Source organism: Dromaius novaehollandiae, chromosome 19 (assembly GCF_036370855.1).
Source record: "Dromaius novaehollandiae isolate bDroNov1 chromosome 19, bDroNov1.hap1, whole genome shotgun sequence".
Taxonomy (NCBI): domain Eukaryota; kingdom Metazoa; phylum Chordata; class Aves; order Casuariiformes; family Dromaiidae; genus Dromaius; species Dromaius novaehollandiae.
Window position 1 is genome coordinate 7767171 of NC_088116.1, and position 17059 is coordinate 7784229.

Sequence of the window (17059 nt, forward strand, 5' to 3'; positions counted from 1 at the left end):
TAATGCACTGTGTTTAGATAATGCAGGTTGTCTGGGAGAAAGGCAGTGGTGTCTGGAGGACTGAGTTTGGGACTGGGATCTTCAGACTAATGAATCCCTGCCTGGTTCTGCAGAGGCATTCCTAAAACAGGCCAAGCTTCCTCAGACATACCCCCAAAACTGAGACCCACTGAGACCAGGCTTCTACGGCATTTTTCCCTGTGTCACTTGTCAAGACCCTTCATCTCCATGCCTGTTCTAGCCAAAGGCAGCCAACTAGTTGTATCTGAGGTGCTTAGACTCGGGTGGCATTTGAAAAGCATAAGCTACGAAACCAGGGTGCTCTGGGTACTGTGCACATGCATCATCCAAGGAAATAATAAAACTTCAAAACACAGATGTCCTGTCTACTCCTTGTGGATTTATTTGCCTGCAGTCTGGCCCTTCAAGGCCTCTTTAGCTTGTCATTGTTCTGAGCGATTGACACCAACTGTAGATTTTTCAAACAACTGTCTCGCATTGGGCTGCTCCTTTCTCCTTTGCAATCTGGTTGTGACATCACAACAAAATCCCTGATGTCATAGTGTGACATGAGAAGCTGAAACAAATGAGACTTTGAGGTAATATAAATTATGTGGGGTCTTCTTTTAAAATCACTTTTTCTAAGCCAAGTGATTTATTTAAGATAAAACAGCTTTTTAGTTAGTGGTCTGTAAAATCCCAGCAGGTCCTCGTTTAAGCCCTTGTTCAGTTCCCATTATCCAGAAAAACTGAGACAAAAAGGTAAGATTTATTTTTAAGAGGAAAAAATCTTCATGCTGTTATAAATTTCTGTATGGGAATTGCAAAGTGTCCCCAGATCTCCTCCTCCTCCTCCTTTTGGATCCCGTAGGGATCCAGGCATGCACTTCAGTGCAGAAGAGGAGAGGCCAGAAATGTTGATGCTTAGAGTTTTGCTTACAGTGAATGTAGAACAATAAGTACAATAAATTGTACATAATGTGTGTGTACATGGATATACAACCCTTACTACTCCTTCTGACACTAGAAGATATAGGAAAGTAATGTTTGTTTGGCAGGGCTGGTTTCAGCTCTAGTTGTTGGTCAGGGGAATTTGAGAATCCTCTACCTCTAGCCATCGTTTGGCTTCAGCCAGGCCGAAACAAGTCTTACTGCCTAATCCAAACCCGTTCTCCTCCAGGCAGCAGTGGGTTTCAGAGACAGGGACTGTAGAGTTTGACTGTGTTAACTTTGTGTATGGATAGCTGTGGAAGAATACATCCTGCTTATGTTGTGGTATCCAAGTAGCATGACTAGTTAGACTGGGATGTTCTACCATATCATTTCTGTGACGTCAAGACTCATGTTCGTGTGTTTTTCTCTGCAGGTCCTGGCAGAACTCAAGGAATATGCTACTGAGGTGGATGTTGACTTTGTGCGCAAGGCCGTCCGAGCAATTGGGCGCTGTGCCATCAAGGTTGAGGCAAGTATCCAAAACTTGAGAGGTTTTCTATGGTTCTCTGGCTCCAGAAACAATGTTGGGCTCCTCCTTCTCATCCCTGCATGGCACACAAGGTTTCCTTGTTCCTGTGTTAGACATCAAGTGCCCTGGATACGTTAGGATCAAGCCAAAGCCCCAGCTGAACAGTAGGACTCATGAGCTCCAGCTGAGTACATCATAGGAGGGTGTTTTGCTGCTTTCAGACCTCAGCTTGCAGGCAGAGCAAGGCAGCACTACTGTTCAGTGGAACAATGACCATTTGTCCTTGAGGACCTTCTTCAGTAGTGATAGACCTTTTGAAGGGGGAAGGAAAGAAAGATTGTGCAGAGGAACTCAGTATTATGAGATGTTTTGCGCCTCCGGCTTCAGCTGAGTAGAACACATGTATAGAATTGCAGAGGTTTTTGATGCTTTAGAACAACTTGTGCAGAGACAGTCAGAGTGACTGCGTCTTTATCTGGTTTTAAGGGTCTGCATAGCTTGTGGCTTTGTTTAGAGTGTGTTCTCTTTAGCCGAGCTACTTATGCAAATACATTCCCAAGAACCTTTGTAGCTATCCAGAACAACAGTTTGAAATGTCCTTTGCCAGTTGAAGACCCACCAAAATGCTTGTAAGAAAATATTTAAATGGTATCCCTGTTAATTTCCCTGTAAGTAAATCTAGTGTGCCTGACAGGAGCTCAGAAAACTTTTGAAGAGAGAAGACACGTATGCTGTGGTCTTGGTACTTGTCAATAAACTGATAAATGAGTGTGAAATGCCATGTAAGTGGTCTAATTTCGGTTGAGCTCATTTAGCTCTTGCTAAAGTGTGCTCCTGTGAGCATTAACTGACAGCAGATTTAAATAAAACCTAATCATGCCTGGCTGAGTATGGTGTCAGTGCAGAAGTTTCTCTTGTTTCAGCTAAACCACTGTATGCCTGCCTAAAGAGGACACCAATTTCTGTCCACTTGAAAGAATCAGCCACCTTTTCCTGTACAGCCTGCTGGTCTGATCCCTCCTTTGACTTATCATTGCAAAGGGCTTTCTTTTAAACGGGGCCAACGAAGTGGGTGATCACTGCCTCTGTTTCATGCCTGCAGTTCCAAAAAGACCTCAGTATAACAAAACAAAAAGAGTGCTCCCTCTGTGTTACACACAGGCAGGAGGCTGTCTGGATAGAGCTGCAGGAGTGACAGCAGAAAAGGCTCTCGAGCATGAAAGAGGGCTACCGAGAAGTTAAAAAGCTGGTGGCAGCCCCTTTTGTAGGGGTGCTGGTGTGTTGGGAAGGGGGAGATGTGTTGGTCTGGTGTGGTTTCAGATGAAAGATGATGTATTCCTACAGTATCAAGATGTTTTGGAAGGTCTCACCTTTTCTCACCCTCATCTCCAGCACTTTCCCCCCCTCCCTGGTACCATGACAGAGTTGCATTCAGTCTGCAAAAGACTAATAATAATGTCACAGCAAATTTGCAGCGACTATAACTATTTGATTTTATATTTCACAATAACTTGAGTTCTCTCTCTTTTTTTCTTTTTTTTTTTTTTAAGCAGCACTCCTTTGAAGACACTGCTGCTAAAGATTAGGCCTGTTTACTCCTTGACAAGAGCCATATTTAAAAGAGGGCAAGTACAGAACAACTCGCTACGCTGTCCTTATTGCTAGGTTAATCCCTGTCCCCAGTGCATCTGTGTTTACTAGAGGCTGTTAGCTCTGTGAGTTATGACTAATGGAAGAGTTTCAGCATTCTCGCAGCCCTTGGTGTCCAATCTCCCAAGGCTTAGAAATCTGCTTCTTGATATAGGGCACAGCCAGCAGGAGCTTTTGATGAATGAGCATTCGCAGGGAACCTACCTTTTATCTAATTGTCTCTCTTAGAAGAGCAAGCTAGTAAATAAATTTGTGCCTGCTGTGACTTGAGCCTTAGAGCAAGTGTGGCATTACCTGCGCTGCAGAACAGAGCATAAGGCAACCAGCAGAGGTAGCGCTAGTTTTGGAAGTGTGAGCAATGCACGTGTTGAACAGCAAGGCTGACGGATTTTGCCCGGGCTTAAGTAGTCATACTGGTTTGGGGGATGTCAGAAGAGCATCATTTCATGCAGATAGGCTTCCTAAGGTGGAGTTAGCTTGGGGATGTGTACATCGAAGTGGTGTAGCCAGACTTGACAGCATGAGGTGAAGGTATCGGTGAGTTGTGGGTTGGTTTGCTTCACTGACAGCATTAGGTGAAGATGACATCTGATGCTTTGATTGTAAGGAAAGAAGGCTTTGCTCATATTCCCTTTAGGCCTCTGAGGAAGAGTACATGAAGAGGATGCGGTAGCTAGTGATTCCTGTAAAGCAAAGGAGAAGCGGCAAGAACTATATTAAAGGGGAATTTGTCTCAGTTCCAGGAGATTCTGCTAGCAGCCCAGTTCTTAAAATCTTTGAGGGTTATGACTGAGAGTGTGAGGCGTTATTACTTCAGTAATCTTGCAGGCTTTCGTTTGGTTAGTAGAGAACAGCAAAGCAAGTTTAGCATTGGCTGGTTGTCCTTTCTCACTCCAACCTGAGAGCTGCTCTGGCTGGGGCACTCTTTCATATCAGTTTGCAAAGCACTGGAGTCCCCAGGGATGTCCACCTGCAAATAGTGACGTGTTTACAAGGGATGAGATGAGCTGGGATGTGCTTTGTTACAGGGACTTGAGGACTACTTTGCTGTGCATGTGGCAGCTTGCTTTCCAAGGGACTCTTGAGCTAAAAATCAATACTGCATGTTTCAAAGTAAATGTTACGCCCTTCTTGGAAAATCAGGTTTCAAAGAATCTGAGGAGGAAAAAATGTAAACCTTAATTTTCTTTTCCTTGAGTTTCTCAGCTCTTGAAGCGTTGCTAGTTGGTTTGGCACCGCTGCACTGCTTCAGTTGCAAGCAGTGGGTGATGCTATAGATTCTATAGAGCTGAGTTAGCTTAAGAAGGATTTAGCTTGAGTGCTCTTGAAGATCACCTGGCTTTTAGTGCTAGTTTGCAAAGATGGGGCAAATGCTGATTTAAAAGAGGTCTCCTCTTCTGCCCGATTCCCATGCTAGCATTTTCACTGTTTGGTGTGCTCGTAGGCTGCGTTGGTAAGGTACCACTGCTATGGTCACATGGGCAAAAGTCACAGAGGTTTTAGTCTCTGCTTGTCCCAAATTCAGATCTACAAGTCTTGAGATTTGTCCTTGAGATTTTGCCCATTCTCAAAAAAATGATTTCTGTGACTTACTTAAATGCCATTTCATTCCTCCTCCTCTACTCAGCCTTCAAGTTCTCCAAAAATGAAGGAGCCTGTTAGCTCACTTGAATTGAAAAATCCACCTACGTTGCTATTGTTTGTACCCTACAAGGTTTGTCTTGATACTGAATGCTTTATGAATGTTCTGGTGGTGATTGCCTAGGCAGTGTCGTGAGCAGTCTGCTTCTCACATTAATCACCAGCTGTGTAATGAAGCTTCATATGTACTCTGTTAATAGCCAAATCACTATCCTTATTCCAGGCTCTCCAGCGTTGGAGTTTGCTCTTCTGATGTCCTGCCTATCTGTGCTATTTGGGAATTGACCTCCCTGAATTTTCTGCCTTTAATTCCAGTTCTGGTTCGTGGAGTGTTGCAGCGCCTAGCTGTTGTTATCTTACAGTGCCTGTGGCTGGGCATTTTGAGTTATTTAATGTGAAACCTGCATTAGCAACAGCCAGATTTCTGTTTATAGTTGTATCTTCACACATTGGTAGTGACCTCACCCCAAAGATACTGAATCTGCTGCTGTTCTTGCAATATGATTGGTAGCATGCCTTCCTTCCACTTTCTTCTTACTTCCCTAGACACCTTCCAGCAGTCCTTGTCAAAATGCTCCCACCTTTGGTTGCTGTGGCTTGGGCAAGTCCAAGAGAGCTCATTCAGTGACCTGTTTTGACTGCTAGCCAGCAAGAAGGTGGTATAAGTAGTAATGTGGGCAATGTTCTTAATGTCTTTTGTGTGATGATCCAACCACCTACTGGCACAGTCAGTTCAATCACTTCACTTATCGCAGGAGCTGGAGTCAGCGGGTATCTTCATTGTGTAGCATCATAAATACCCTAGTTGGTACACAAGCACTGGTCACCGTGCAGGGTATTCTGGACACACATCTGGACACACAAGTTGATAGCTGTTGTGCTTTTATTTTCCCCCTGCTGGTGCCTCCTTGATAGGCATCCCTGATGCCTTGGTGTGTGTGTCGTGGGCTGGGAAGGGGTTTTTCTTCAACTTCTTTTAATTGTGGTGTTCTGCTCTTCTCTCTAGCAATCTGCAGAGCGCTGTGTGAGCACACTGCTAGATCTTATCCAGACCAAGGTCAACTATGTGGTCCAGGAGGCCATTGTAGTCATCAGGGACATCTTCCGCAAGTACCCCAACAAGTACGTGAGAGTCTTACAAAGCTTTTGGAAGCCCTAGTCAGCTAGCGTGAGAGTAGAGCAATGCAAAACTCGCTCAGTATAGCTTTCCAGGGGCACCGAAGTGAAGGTGACCATCTTTCTGAAAAGCAGTGTCCCTTCTGACCCTAACACTGTAGAAATCAAATAGCAGCTCTGGACAAGATGTATGCATGACACAGAATTAGTTTGAACTGAAAATCTTCCCTTCCACCTTGATGCTGAGTATAAGCCTTCATCAAAACCTATGGAGTTCCTATAGGAAATGTCAGAAAAGAGATTTGACCAAGTTTACAGCAGTGCCCTTCTGGTTTTGCTTGTCTCCTCTAGAAGGCTTATACACAATCTCCTGAAAGGGCGTTCATGGCTTTCCAAATCTGAGAGCCCAGCTAGATCGTGCTGAACAAAATGCTGCTGGCTTTCTCCATATCCAATGTTCTGTCCGACTACTTCTTTTAAACTCTATGTGCGACAAGGATTTGTCTCTTTAGCTACAGAATAACACACCAATGTCTCTCAGCAGAGGCTTCATGAACATGTAAAAAGTAGTATTGGACATCTGCAGGCGCCTCTGGCAATTTCTGCTGTCTGTTGCAAGATAGATTTACTGCTTACAATAGAGATACCCATGCGTGGGGATGAGGAGAAACTAAATAATTAGTGTGGGATGTCTGTTTTATAGCAAAGCCTTGGGGAAAGATAATATCCAGTTTAGAGCAACCAGTCTGGAAGAGATTCTAGTGAAGCTGCAAGATCTGATACAGTCTCATGGGAAGCTGTATTGAACTGTTGAATCAAATGTTCCTCTTACCAAAAAGAAAGGGAGGCAACTTTGCATCTTGAATTCCTCATCTGGGTGCTCTTGCTGATTAAAAAAACAGCAGAGCTTGAGTTTGTGAAATCTTAGCATTCAGCATGGAAAAGGAAAATGCATAGGAATTATCTTGCGCAGTTGAGTGAAATACTGCTTGCTGCCTGTTGCACAGAAATACAAGATATTGTAATTCAGTGCAGGATTCTCTGCAGAATGATGTGGGCTGATATGGAGCAACACAACTTGAATTCACCCCAGTAATCAATCTGTGCTCTGACAAATCAGGTATGAAAGCATCATTGCCACTCTGTGCGAGAACCTAGATTCCCTGGATGAACCCGATGCCAGAGCTGCCATGATCTGGATAGTGGGTGAATATGCAGAAAGAATTGACAATGCTGATGAGCTGTTAGAGAGCTTTTTGGAGGGCTTCCATGATGAAAGTACCCAGGTAAAACTGTGTTTTCCGTTTTATCTGTACGTGTGGCATGCAGTGTATGTATGGAACTGACTGTAAATATTACTGCAGTTGTCAGACAATACCTCCCAATGAACATTTCAGTATTTGGCTAAAATAAAACTTACGGGAGTCTGTAGACGTTCTCTGTGGTCTGCCTGTGTCTCCAAAACTTCTCTTCCTGGAGGATAGGAGGGACTCCATGTTTTGGATACTCTGGGGGGAAAATAACCCTCTTGGGGAATAGAACATACAGAAGAGTAGTGCTGAGATGTATAAAATTATTACATAAATCTCAGCATGGTGATTAGGGACTTGTTTGCAAAATTATTTGCAACAGGCAAGAGGGAGTTTCACTATGCTGGATTTTACTGGCAACAAAAAGTGTCATGTTGTTATAAATCATGGACTTGAGTTTCATATCAGTAAAGGATGATTAGACTTGGGACACATCACTAAAGCATGGCTAACTCTTGTAATCTCTCTACTGCGTTCTTTTTTCTTAGGTGCAGCTCACGCTGCTGACTGCTATAGTGAAGCTGTTCTTAAAAAAGCCTTCTGAGACGCAGGAGCTGGTTCAGCAGGTCCTCAGCCTGGCCACACAGGTAAGCCAAGACACCTGGTGAACCAGAGCACTCTAGACACTGTGCTAGGCACCTGCAAACTAGTGTATCCCATCTGCCAGGCCAGTCACTGTGCCTGGTAGATGGGATTCAGGCGTGTTCTTTCTCCCAGAGAGGATGGTTTTGACTCTGTTTAAGAGCTGCTCTGTGCCTGTTACCATGCCATCTGGCATCTGCACTCTCCTTCTTTGCTCTTGCCTCATCCTAATTCCCCCCTCATCCCCCCTCAAATTAAATGTTAGGAACAGGCTAAGAGTTCTGTAGAAACTAAAATGCTTTCTCCTTTAAGGTGGCTTGCAGTTAAAACAACTGGGGCTATGACAGAGGGGAAGGGCCTAGCAAAGACTTTGTTCTGTGAGTAGCAGAGCTTGAGCAGTGCTCTGAAAACAAAAGAACTAAGGTTTGGGGTTTTTTCTCCTACTTGGTTGTTGCCAACCAGTGTGGCAACTCTGTTGGAGGCTTTGACAGTGGGTCAGGATCCCAGATTCATTACACATGAAGTGCTGAGTTAGGGATATTGTAAGCTTAGATCACTGCAGGTATGGACCAGGCTTAAGCTGGCAGAAAAAAATTGTGTAATTCTGGAGTATGGAAGCAGAGATGTTCCTTTGGCAGGAGTGGGTAAGACCTAAGTCGATTCTCTTGCACTCCCTGGCTCTAATGTCTGGGACAGCTGTGTAATGCCATAGCCCAAAAAGAGCAGGTCTTCTCCAGACCTACTGTATTAAGTGATGAAAATAAACTCTTCCAGCTGCTTTGGATGGCTGCAGTGGACTCCAGACTTTCTGCTTGAAAAGAATCTTCAGCTAGCCTTTTTGGTCCTTTTTGCTGCAAGAAGTCACAGATGTGGACTTATTAATACTCAGTTTCTCACAGTTGGGGGTATTGCATGGTGCATGGGCAAGAAATCTGTAGCCTGCTGTTCTTGTTTCAAAACCTACATAGCTGTAAAGACAAATATGCTATTACGTAGGCTCTCAGCTCTTCTTTGGAGAGGGACGGGCCAAGGGCATAGAGTATCTTTCATCTAAGCCAGCAGAAGAAAGGTACTAAGTGTTAAAACCCACTCTGCTGAGTCACAAAACACTTAATGGCACCCTAGGAATATAATAGGCGTCTGTTTTTTCTCTTTGTCACATATGTTGATTCAGTCTGGCTTATTGTATTTTATATGAGAATCGATGTAGGGTAAGTAGCTGTAAAACACTAAAAAGCCTTCCACTCCAAGGTCTGATTTCGAGGTAGAGATACTGTTTTTCCCTTGAGTGGGAGAGTAATTACACGCACGTTTCTTTCCCCTGCTTAGGTATTGTTACGCTTTGCATGTCTCTTAGGGTAAGTCTGCACAACAGAATGCAGGTGTGATCGTAGCAGGAGCCAGCCTAATCCAGCCAACACTGGTAAAAATAGCAACGAAGCAGCTGAGGATGGGAGGGACACAGATGTGTAGTAGTGACCAGGGTCCCTAGCAGGTTTGTAACCTTTGTGGATGGCACAGAGCCACTGCATCTTCATTGCTGTTGTCTGTCTGGCATGGGTAATTAAACTAGCGTGGTAATTAAACTAAACTTCAATGGCATGCACTACAGGTGTATGTGCAGACCCTGTAGAGTGAAGGATTAGGAAAACTGTGGGAAAGTAAAGATCTGGGGCTCTTATGTTTCGGTAGATGGACCAAAGTTTCAAATCCATGTATCTGGCTGTGGGAAGAAACAGTCAGTCTTGAATCTGTATGTGACTGAAAGTAGGTGGGAGCACATGGTCTTTTGCCTCTGCCCTTGCGGAGGCCCTCTCTGATCTCAAACTGCCTGCTGCAGAGAGGATGAGGAGGTTCTTGTAGGAATTGTTAAGGGCAAAGGCTCAAAGAGCCCACGACTCCACCATCAAACTGAAAAACAGCACTGCAGAGAAATTAGTTGACCCAGACGTTGTATCTAGGTCTTTGCAAGCAAAATGAATTTAGCATGCTTGGTCTCATTACAAATAGATGTTCTGCTGTGTGCCCAAGAATATCTTGAGACAGAGGGCAGAGCAGCAGGTTGCAGTAGATCAGCAGCAATGTGAGTGAGATCACAGAACAAGAGAAAAAATGCTAATGATGAAGGCAGATGAGGTGTAGGCTTTGTTGCCAAAATTTTACAGAAAAAGCTCAGAAGCATTTACCCTGTTATTCTGCTGATATGGAGCTTAAAAATCCCACCCCTTCCTTCCGTGAACAGCTTAAACATGTTGCACCCCAACATAAAACCGCACCAGCTCCCTATCCCTAGAACATTAGCTGCAAGCTATCACCACTTTGCTGCTCTGGGCAGAGCTGTTTGCAAAGAAGAGAGAAATAATTAGTGCTTCATGCAGAGTCATTATCTGCAGTAAAACAAAGATGTTATTGACAGCTGGAGAACTGATGAGGGGTCGAACAATGTATCGTTAGCATCTTTCCATACTTCATTAAATAATTAAAAGGCAAGATAAATAAGATCTCTTTTGGCATGAAGAATATAGCTTATTAAGATCCATCCTAGCTCTGCAGGATCTTTTTGTCCTACGAGTGCCCTTGGGCAAGTCATATGTTTCCAGGAATCTTGAATCATTCTTCTATAATATGCAGTATTGCATGTCTACTCTTAGTATGTGGCTGAGTCATTTTGATTCAGCCTCTTTTCTCCTGTCTGCGCCCCCTCCCAGTTCTTCTGATTCTTATTGTTATATTAAGTGGCAGGAGAGTTTAGAAAGAAGTTTTGTGGGATGGGACAATCGTGGGGTGTGTCAGTCCTGGGCTTTTCCTCTGACCATCTGGGTTAACTTTTTGGGGCAGTAAGCCAGGAGTTGATCCTTCATTCTTATTTTTAATTTTGACGGCAGTTTGTAACGTCATTGTGAAATTGGTGACTGTGTTGCTACTGGCTGTTCTTTAAATCGACCAGAATCACTGCTAGGAAATTTAGAGTGGCTACAGTGGTGAGTCCCATTTAAACCCACAACTGCTGCAATGCTTTGTCTCAGGATTCTGACAACCCAGACCTGCGGGATCGTGGCTACATCTACTGGCGCCTTCTTTCCACGGATCCAGTGACTGCCAAAGAAGTGGTCTTATCAGAAAAACCGCTTATTTCTGAAGAGACCGATCTGATTGAGCCGACTCTGCTAGATGAGTTGATCTGCCATATTGGGTCTCTAGCTTCTGTGTACCACAAACCACCCAACGCTTTTGTGGAGGGGAGCCACGGGATCCACCGCAAGCATTTGCCAATTCACCATGGAAGGTAAGCAGAGGCAACCGTTGTGATAATGGGGAAGATCAGTTGTTTCTTCCTAGCAAACAGTGCAAAAGATGCAAGGACCTTTTCAACACTTTTATTTATTTATCTATTTTTACTGATTGTATAGAGGCTTACAGATCATTTAAGGAGTTATTTCATTGTAGGATTTAATCCTGGATATGTAGTTTCTGAGTTTCTGCATCAGAAGACAGAGGAAGCATCATAAAGTTCTCATGCAGGGAGAAGCCTTAATGTCCTTTGAGAAAGCGCTGGTTATAAGGCCTCTGACGTTAGAGTTGGAATAGCAAAGCAGAGGCTTTGGATAACTGGTGCAGGGCTAGTCCAGGAGGAGGACGACAGTGGTAAAATCAAGTATCTTGCACAATCCAGGCAGTGTATGCTTCTATAAGAGCTTTTGCTTCAGCAAGAATGTAGCTTAGTCAGGTAGAATAACACCTGCTTTCTGTAGCTGGTAAATACCAGGACCCGTTGCAGTGGGAATGTGAGATGGGAAGGACTAGCAAAACTTCCTTGTTGCTTGGTATCTGTAAAGGTAAAGCAAGGAAAGTGTATGATCTGCTAGGTCCTGTCACTGAAATCTTTTGGGCTTGAAATAAGATGCTTACACTGATACGGTCCTGTCTAACCTGTGAAAATAATGCTTTGGCTTATTATCTGGAGCTTTAAGACTTTCCTGTGATCACGGTCCTGGGAGTGGGTTAGATCTACAAGAGCAGGCATTACAGTAGCCTTGAATTCTGGCTGTGTTGCTGCTCAGCCTGTTCCCATGGTTTGTCATTCAGGTAAGCAGTGCTATTTGCCAACTGTATTAATTACAAACGCAAGTGTGCTTTACAGCAGGAGGCACAGTATCCTGGCTTACCTTTTAATATATTCCCAAAGTGACATTTGCAGTGCTATTTTATGCTATTGCACTGATAAATCTATGTGTGATTGTTGCTCCTTTTCTATCTTCTGACACCACTCCTCTGCTATTCTTAGCAACTAAAGCTATTTCTGTAGTATGACTGGCTTTGGGAAGCCGAATTGTTTTCTCACTGTGTATGAAATCCAGTCTGGCTGCATTGACCCAGGACCTGCAAAAAAGCAGTGGCTACTTTGCTCAGCTGCCTCTCCTACTCAAAGATTTGCCTCCCTAGCAAAATAAGCTAGCAAGAGAGATGTAGCTTTGGTCTCCAGTCTGACCAGCCTTTCTGTACATCGCTATTGTTATTTCAGGTCATTACAGAAGCTAACATTTTAGGGGAGTAGCTTACTCAATTTAAGGAATTCAATTGTTGCAAGGAATGTTACTTTTTATTATCTTCTTGGGTATGCCGCTTATGGGACTTGAAACTAGTAGCTACTGCCAGGAGAGTCAACTCACCTGCACTGTTTTTTGACTGTAGCAATTTTTAACATTGATCTGGTGTTTCTTGCTCCATAATTACCCATTACCTCAACCTAAAAGCATCAGGGCTTTATCAGCAGTGGTAAGAATCGCTGGGAGAAAGTCTAAAAGGTGCTTACCAGAACACGCTGAATGCTGGCACTGTGCTCCAGCCCTCTTGGTGAATTAAAAAATGATTGGTGTTATTTAGTGACACATCAGCTTTCTCCAATGTAAGGTCGTCTTATAAAGAGGCCTTGTCATTGTGGCTTTCTGCTTAACTGCTAGCAAAAGGACAGATTAGTCAAGCCGATGCCAAGGCCTCCCTTGCACCATGTCACAGCATGCCAAATTGCCACTTTAAGCAATGTTTTTATAGTGAGAAGCTCTTCAGGAGCAGGGTTGTGGGGAGCCTGAATTCATGCATGCAGTATGTTCTTGCTGAATACTAAAACTAGTTTGCATCTTCCTAGTCCTGAAAGACGCATGAAAATCTGCCAGCTTGGAGCAGGTTAGAAAGTGGTGATGTAGTGGAAGATAACCTCCTTGCCTAACTGTTTGGAGTCATCTACATTGCTTCTGCCCTGTGGTGATGGCCATTCTGGTAGCTGACCTACCCCCTAGAGACTGATTTGTTTTTCTTTTTTTCCTTCAAATTGCACAGTAAGATAGAGGTGGAAGCACGGAGTCAACTGTGGAGATGTCCCCAATGAATGTGTCTTAAGATGGTCCAGATAGCCTTACCTTGAGTAGATGGGCAGAAATAGCTAGTCGAGTGGTGCTTTTCTGGATATAAACCTATAAGGAATTAGTTGTGGTTGGCAGAATACACTGCATGACGTTGTAGGAAGTGCATTGTCATAGGAAGCAGTGTAGGAGGGTGTGTTTCAGCTCTTGGCTGACGGGCAGACCTATTGAACCGCTCACAGGCGGTGAGAGGCTCCAGCCTCTTCCGCGAGCCTCGGGGCCGCAGAGAGTTGCAGTGAATCCTGAAGGTGGGGAAGCAACTCCCCGATCGTTTGGCAGCGTTTCCTCACGTGGTGGTCCACACCACCTTACCTAGCTGTAAGGCAGCTGGGAGATTTGGGCAGATGCATACAGAGCTCCTGGGAGCAGAGGACCTGGGAGGGGGGAGGTCTGGTTAGACGAGGGCAGGAGTACCCATTCCCAACCAGGTGGACCAGGAAGTTTTTGGTTCCGGTTCAGGCTGTTCATCCCTTGTGACATGCAGCTTTTGGGAACCACTGGAGGTTGGACACACAGGGCCATATCTCCAATTCATGTGGAGGTACAGGAGTAAAAGACTCTGAGAAAGTACTTGGCAGTAGCCAGCAATCAGCTACAAAGGAGAAAGCTTATATCAAGTGTTCTTTTGCCCTCTTTCTGTATATAACCCTCTTTATTCCTTTCTGTCTTTCAAATAAAATACGAAGTAGTACATACAAATCTCTTTAAAAAGACCCATTCTATACAGGAAATGGAAGGCTTGGCACTTTGTTATTTTGTTTGTTTTGTTCATTTTTGTTTATTGTGTTTTGTTTGTTTGCTTTCAATAATACAATCTACTTAGTTTTGTCCTTTCCTAATTTCTTGTTGGGCTTTGGGGCAACTGCAGTTAAACGAGACCTTGAACATTGCTTTATCTCCATCAGAAGAAGGATGAGTAAGTGTTGAAGAGGTGTAGTGTTAAAGGGATTATATACTGGGAAAGAACTGAGTGTGTGCACTACAGGCTTGTAATGTAATGTGCCTCTGCTCATACATGCTGTTCTTTAAAACCCATTCTCAGGGTGGGGGTGGAGCAGGAGAACCACTTGCTCTTCAAAAATGCTTTAGTTAGCTGTTCAGCCTAGTCAGAACTGTCTCTCTGCTGAAGGCAGAAGCAGAAAGGACAACTAATATTAGTACCATTAGAGGTCTAAATCTTCTAATGCAAAGAAGCTTTCAACCCATTCTGTTGGTGCCTGATAACTAATTCATTCTTCAGTCCTTATGCTACATCTTTTTCTCTTGGCAGTGAAGTTAGGAGCAGCTTATACTGTGTTGCTAAAGCTTTTCCCTCAGTAACTGAATAAGGATAAGGAAGAGCATCGTGGCTACTCGGATCAGGAGCTGGAATCCCTACTAAAGAGTCCGAGTGTTAAGCACCTTGCCAGGACACTAATTCCAATAGCATCTGTATGCAACTGCCTGTTAGCTGCATCTGCAGTAATATGAGCTGGAAATAACTTAGTTCCTGCAGGCAACAGGACACAAAATAGATTTGTTATCTAAAGTTATCTAAAATATTAGCATCTATGGATTTAAAGAATAAATGTTGTAATAAGTTCTCCAGTAGCTACCGTGAGTTTTACATTTTCTTTTCATCTCCTTGTTGTGAAATTGAGAGGCAAATGAATATAAATGAGCCAGACTGCTTATGATGGGAAACTCTGGAAGCTGTATAATGAGTTTTTCTAGACTAGTAGTTAGCATGCCTGCTTATACATAGAAGAAGAAGTTATTACTGGTAGAAAGGAGGTGTCAATTTAAGATTGAGGTTTTTAATTAGAAAAGAATTGTGGATCTTGGTGTTGGCCAATGGAACATGGCTAATCCAAATCTGTTGCGGGGAGGTTGAGCTTGTATTGTTAGATCAAGGGTTGAAGAGTTTTATTAGTGGTAGGCTTCTGATGAGGAAATCTGGGTTTGGCACACATGTTATTTTTGTTCTTGTTGGTAGTTTGTTTGTTTGCTTCATATTTACATATAATTCTCTAGGCTCAGTAGGCTCAAAATCATTTCCGTAGGCTTCTCCTGAGTCAGGAAAGACTTATTTTCAGTGCGTAGTATTCACAGCTCATGACTTAGGAAGGATTTGTGATTCTCCAGGTGGGCAGGGTTTCATACCTGAAGATACCCTTTTCTGAATTATAAATGATGCCTGATTCATGGAAGGTCCCTGTGCTCAAAGCATGGGTTGAAGAACCACTTTCCATAACACACTGCCTCATATGTGGTAATGGTTAGATGAGCTGCCAGGACAGACCTTAACAGACTTCTGCTCACAGGCCTCCCCTTGCTGTGTTTCTCCATGCTGGAAGTCTGAAGCCAGAGACCAAAGGTGACTAATGGTTCACTTCTCTGATTCTTATTTATCCCCCCTGCAGCACTGATGCAGGAGACAGCCCCGTGGGCACAACTGCCGCTACAAACCTGGAGCAGCCGCAGGTCATTCCATCGCAGGGTGACCTTCTCGGTGACCTTCTGAACCTGGACCTGGGACCCCCGGTGAATGTTCCCCAAGTGTCCTCCATGCAGATGGGTGCTGTGGACCTCCTGGGAGGAGGGCTGGACAGCTTGGTAAGCCACGTGCTCTTTAGCTTCAGCTGATGTGAAATAATTGGAGCTGTGCTCATCTCTGCAAAGCCGCGATCACTTATTCTTATAATGCTTGAATCCCTGAGCTCCCAGTGCTGAGTCCTAAAACTCGAAGAAGATTGAACCAGTGCTATTATGCGAACTTTCAGCAGGTTTTTCCTGCGATATAACGAATATTGATGTATGCTGTAGAATCCCTGCGGCCAGTGCATACATCTTCCCTGCTCCTTCTGTCTGGAGAAGAAAATCAGAAAGTTGTTACAAAGATTTCAAGCGTCCCAATGCTTTGTAATTATTCTGACTCCGTTTCGAAAGGGCGTTTGTTCCATCCAGTTCCTAACCCCATTAAATTTCATTGCAAAAATTCTCAGTGCTGCAAGCCATAGCCCTGCATCATCCCACTTGTGTATTCTCCAGAGTATGTCATGGTTTAGTATCGGTGACATCTTATTTACAGTTAGGGCAAGAGGGAAGCGCTCTGCCGCTCTGCGTGTAGCCCTCCCCTCGCCCCAGCAGCTCCCGAGGTGGTGTTGTGTTACTGAAAGGGTCAGTGGATAAATAGACATTGCTTCTGCTCTGGGGTGGCAGCTGGGCGTAAGCTGTAATGAGAGAATCACTTAGCAAGGGGATGACAGCTACAGCGCAGAGAAGAGCTCAGTGCTGCGTTCTTACATCGGCGGCAGCTGGGCAACGAGGAACGGTGAACGTAATCATTAGCCCGAGACCTGCTCACGTGTGGGGGAGCGCAGTGCATGGGTCCCTGAGCTAGCAGCCTGCTGTCTTGCCAGCAGGCATAAGAAGCAGTCTAGCTGCATTTGCACCATGCCATCTGACTTAAGACCACCCTAGTGAACACAGCTTGGTGGTTTTCAGGTCCACAGTAGATTTGTCTTTCTTTGGTTTGAGGTTTGGCTTGTAGTGCGCTGTCTCAGGGTATCTGCATGCCTGGTTTAGGTGCCTCTTCAGTTCTGAATCAGGCTCTGAATAATTGAAGCAGGAGGCAGCTGGATGAATCCTGATGCAACAAATCCTTATTTGCCAAAGAATTTTTTAGGCTGCCATAATCTTATTAAAGCAGACATTAAGCACACTTCCAGCTCCAGCGTTTCATGAGCTAATGAACTGGAAACAATCTACCCCTTAATGGCAGTGGTGTTCATTGAGGTCAGATGTGCTCGAGTGTCTGTGCCATCTAAACAGCACTTCTGGAGCCTGCTGTTTACACTAGGGGAATAGGGGATTAGGGAAATGGTCTCAGCTGGAAT

The 17059-nt window shown here is 44.2% G+C and overlaps 1 protein-coding gene across 3 annotated transcripts in view; it reads left to right on the plus strand.

The window, feature by feature from the left end:
• The window catches only part of AP2B1 (adaptor related protein complex 2 subunit beta 1), an 81183-nt gene that overhangs the window by 29106 nt on the left and 35018 nt on the right, over window positions 1-17059 (plus strand). For all 3 annotated transcript variants that reach the window (XM_026107243.2, XM_026107244.2, XM_064523366.1), the window contains exons 9-14: window positions 1367-1462; window positions 5760-5875; window positions 6990-7155; window positions 7668-7766; window positions 10788-11047; window positions 15584-15776. In XM_026107243.2, coding sequence (XP_025963028.2) covers window positions 1367-1462; window positions 5760-5875; window positions 6990-7155; window positions 7668-7766; window positions 10788-11047; window positions 15584-15776 — 930 coding nt within the window. The remainder of the gene's footprint in view (window positions 1-1366; window positions 1463-5759; window positions 5876-6989; window positions 7156-7667; window positions 7767-10787; window positions 11048-15583; window positions 15777-17059) is intronic.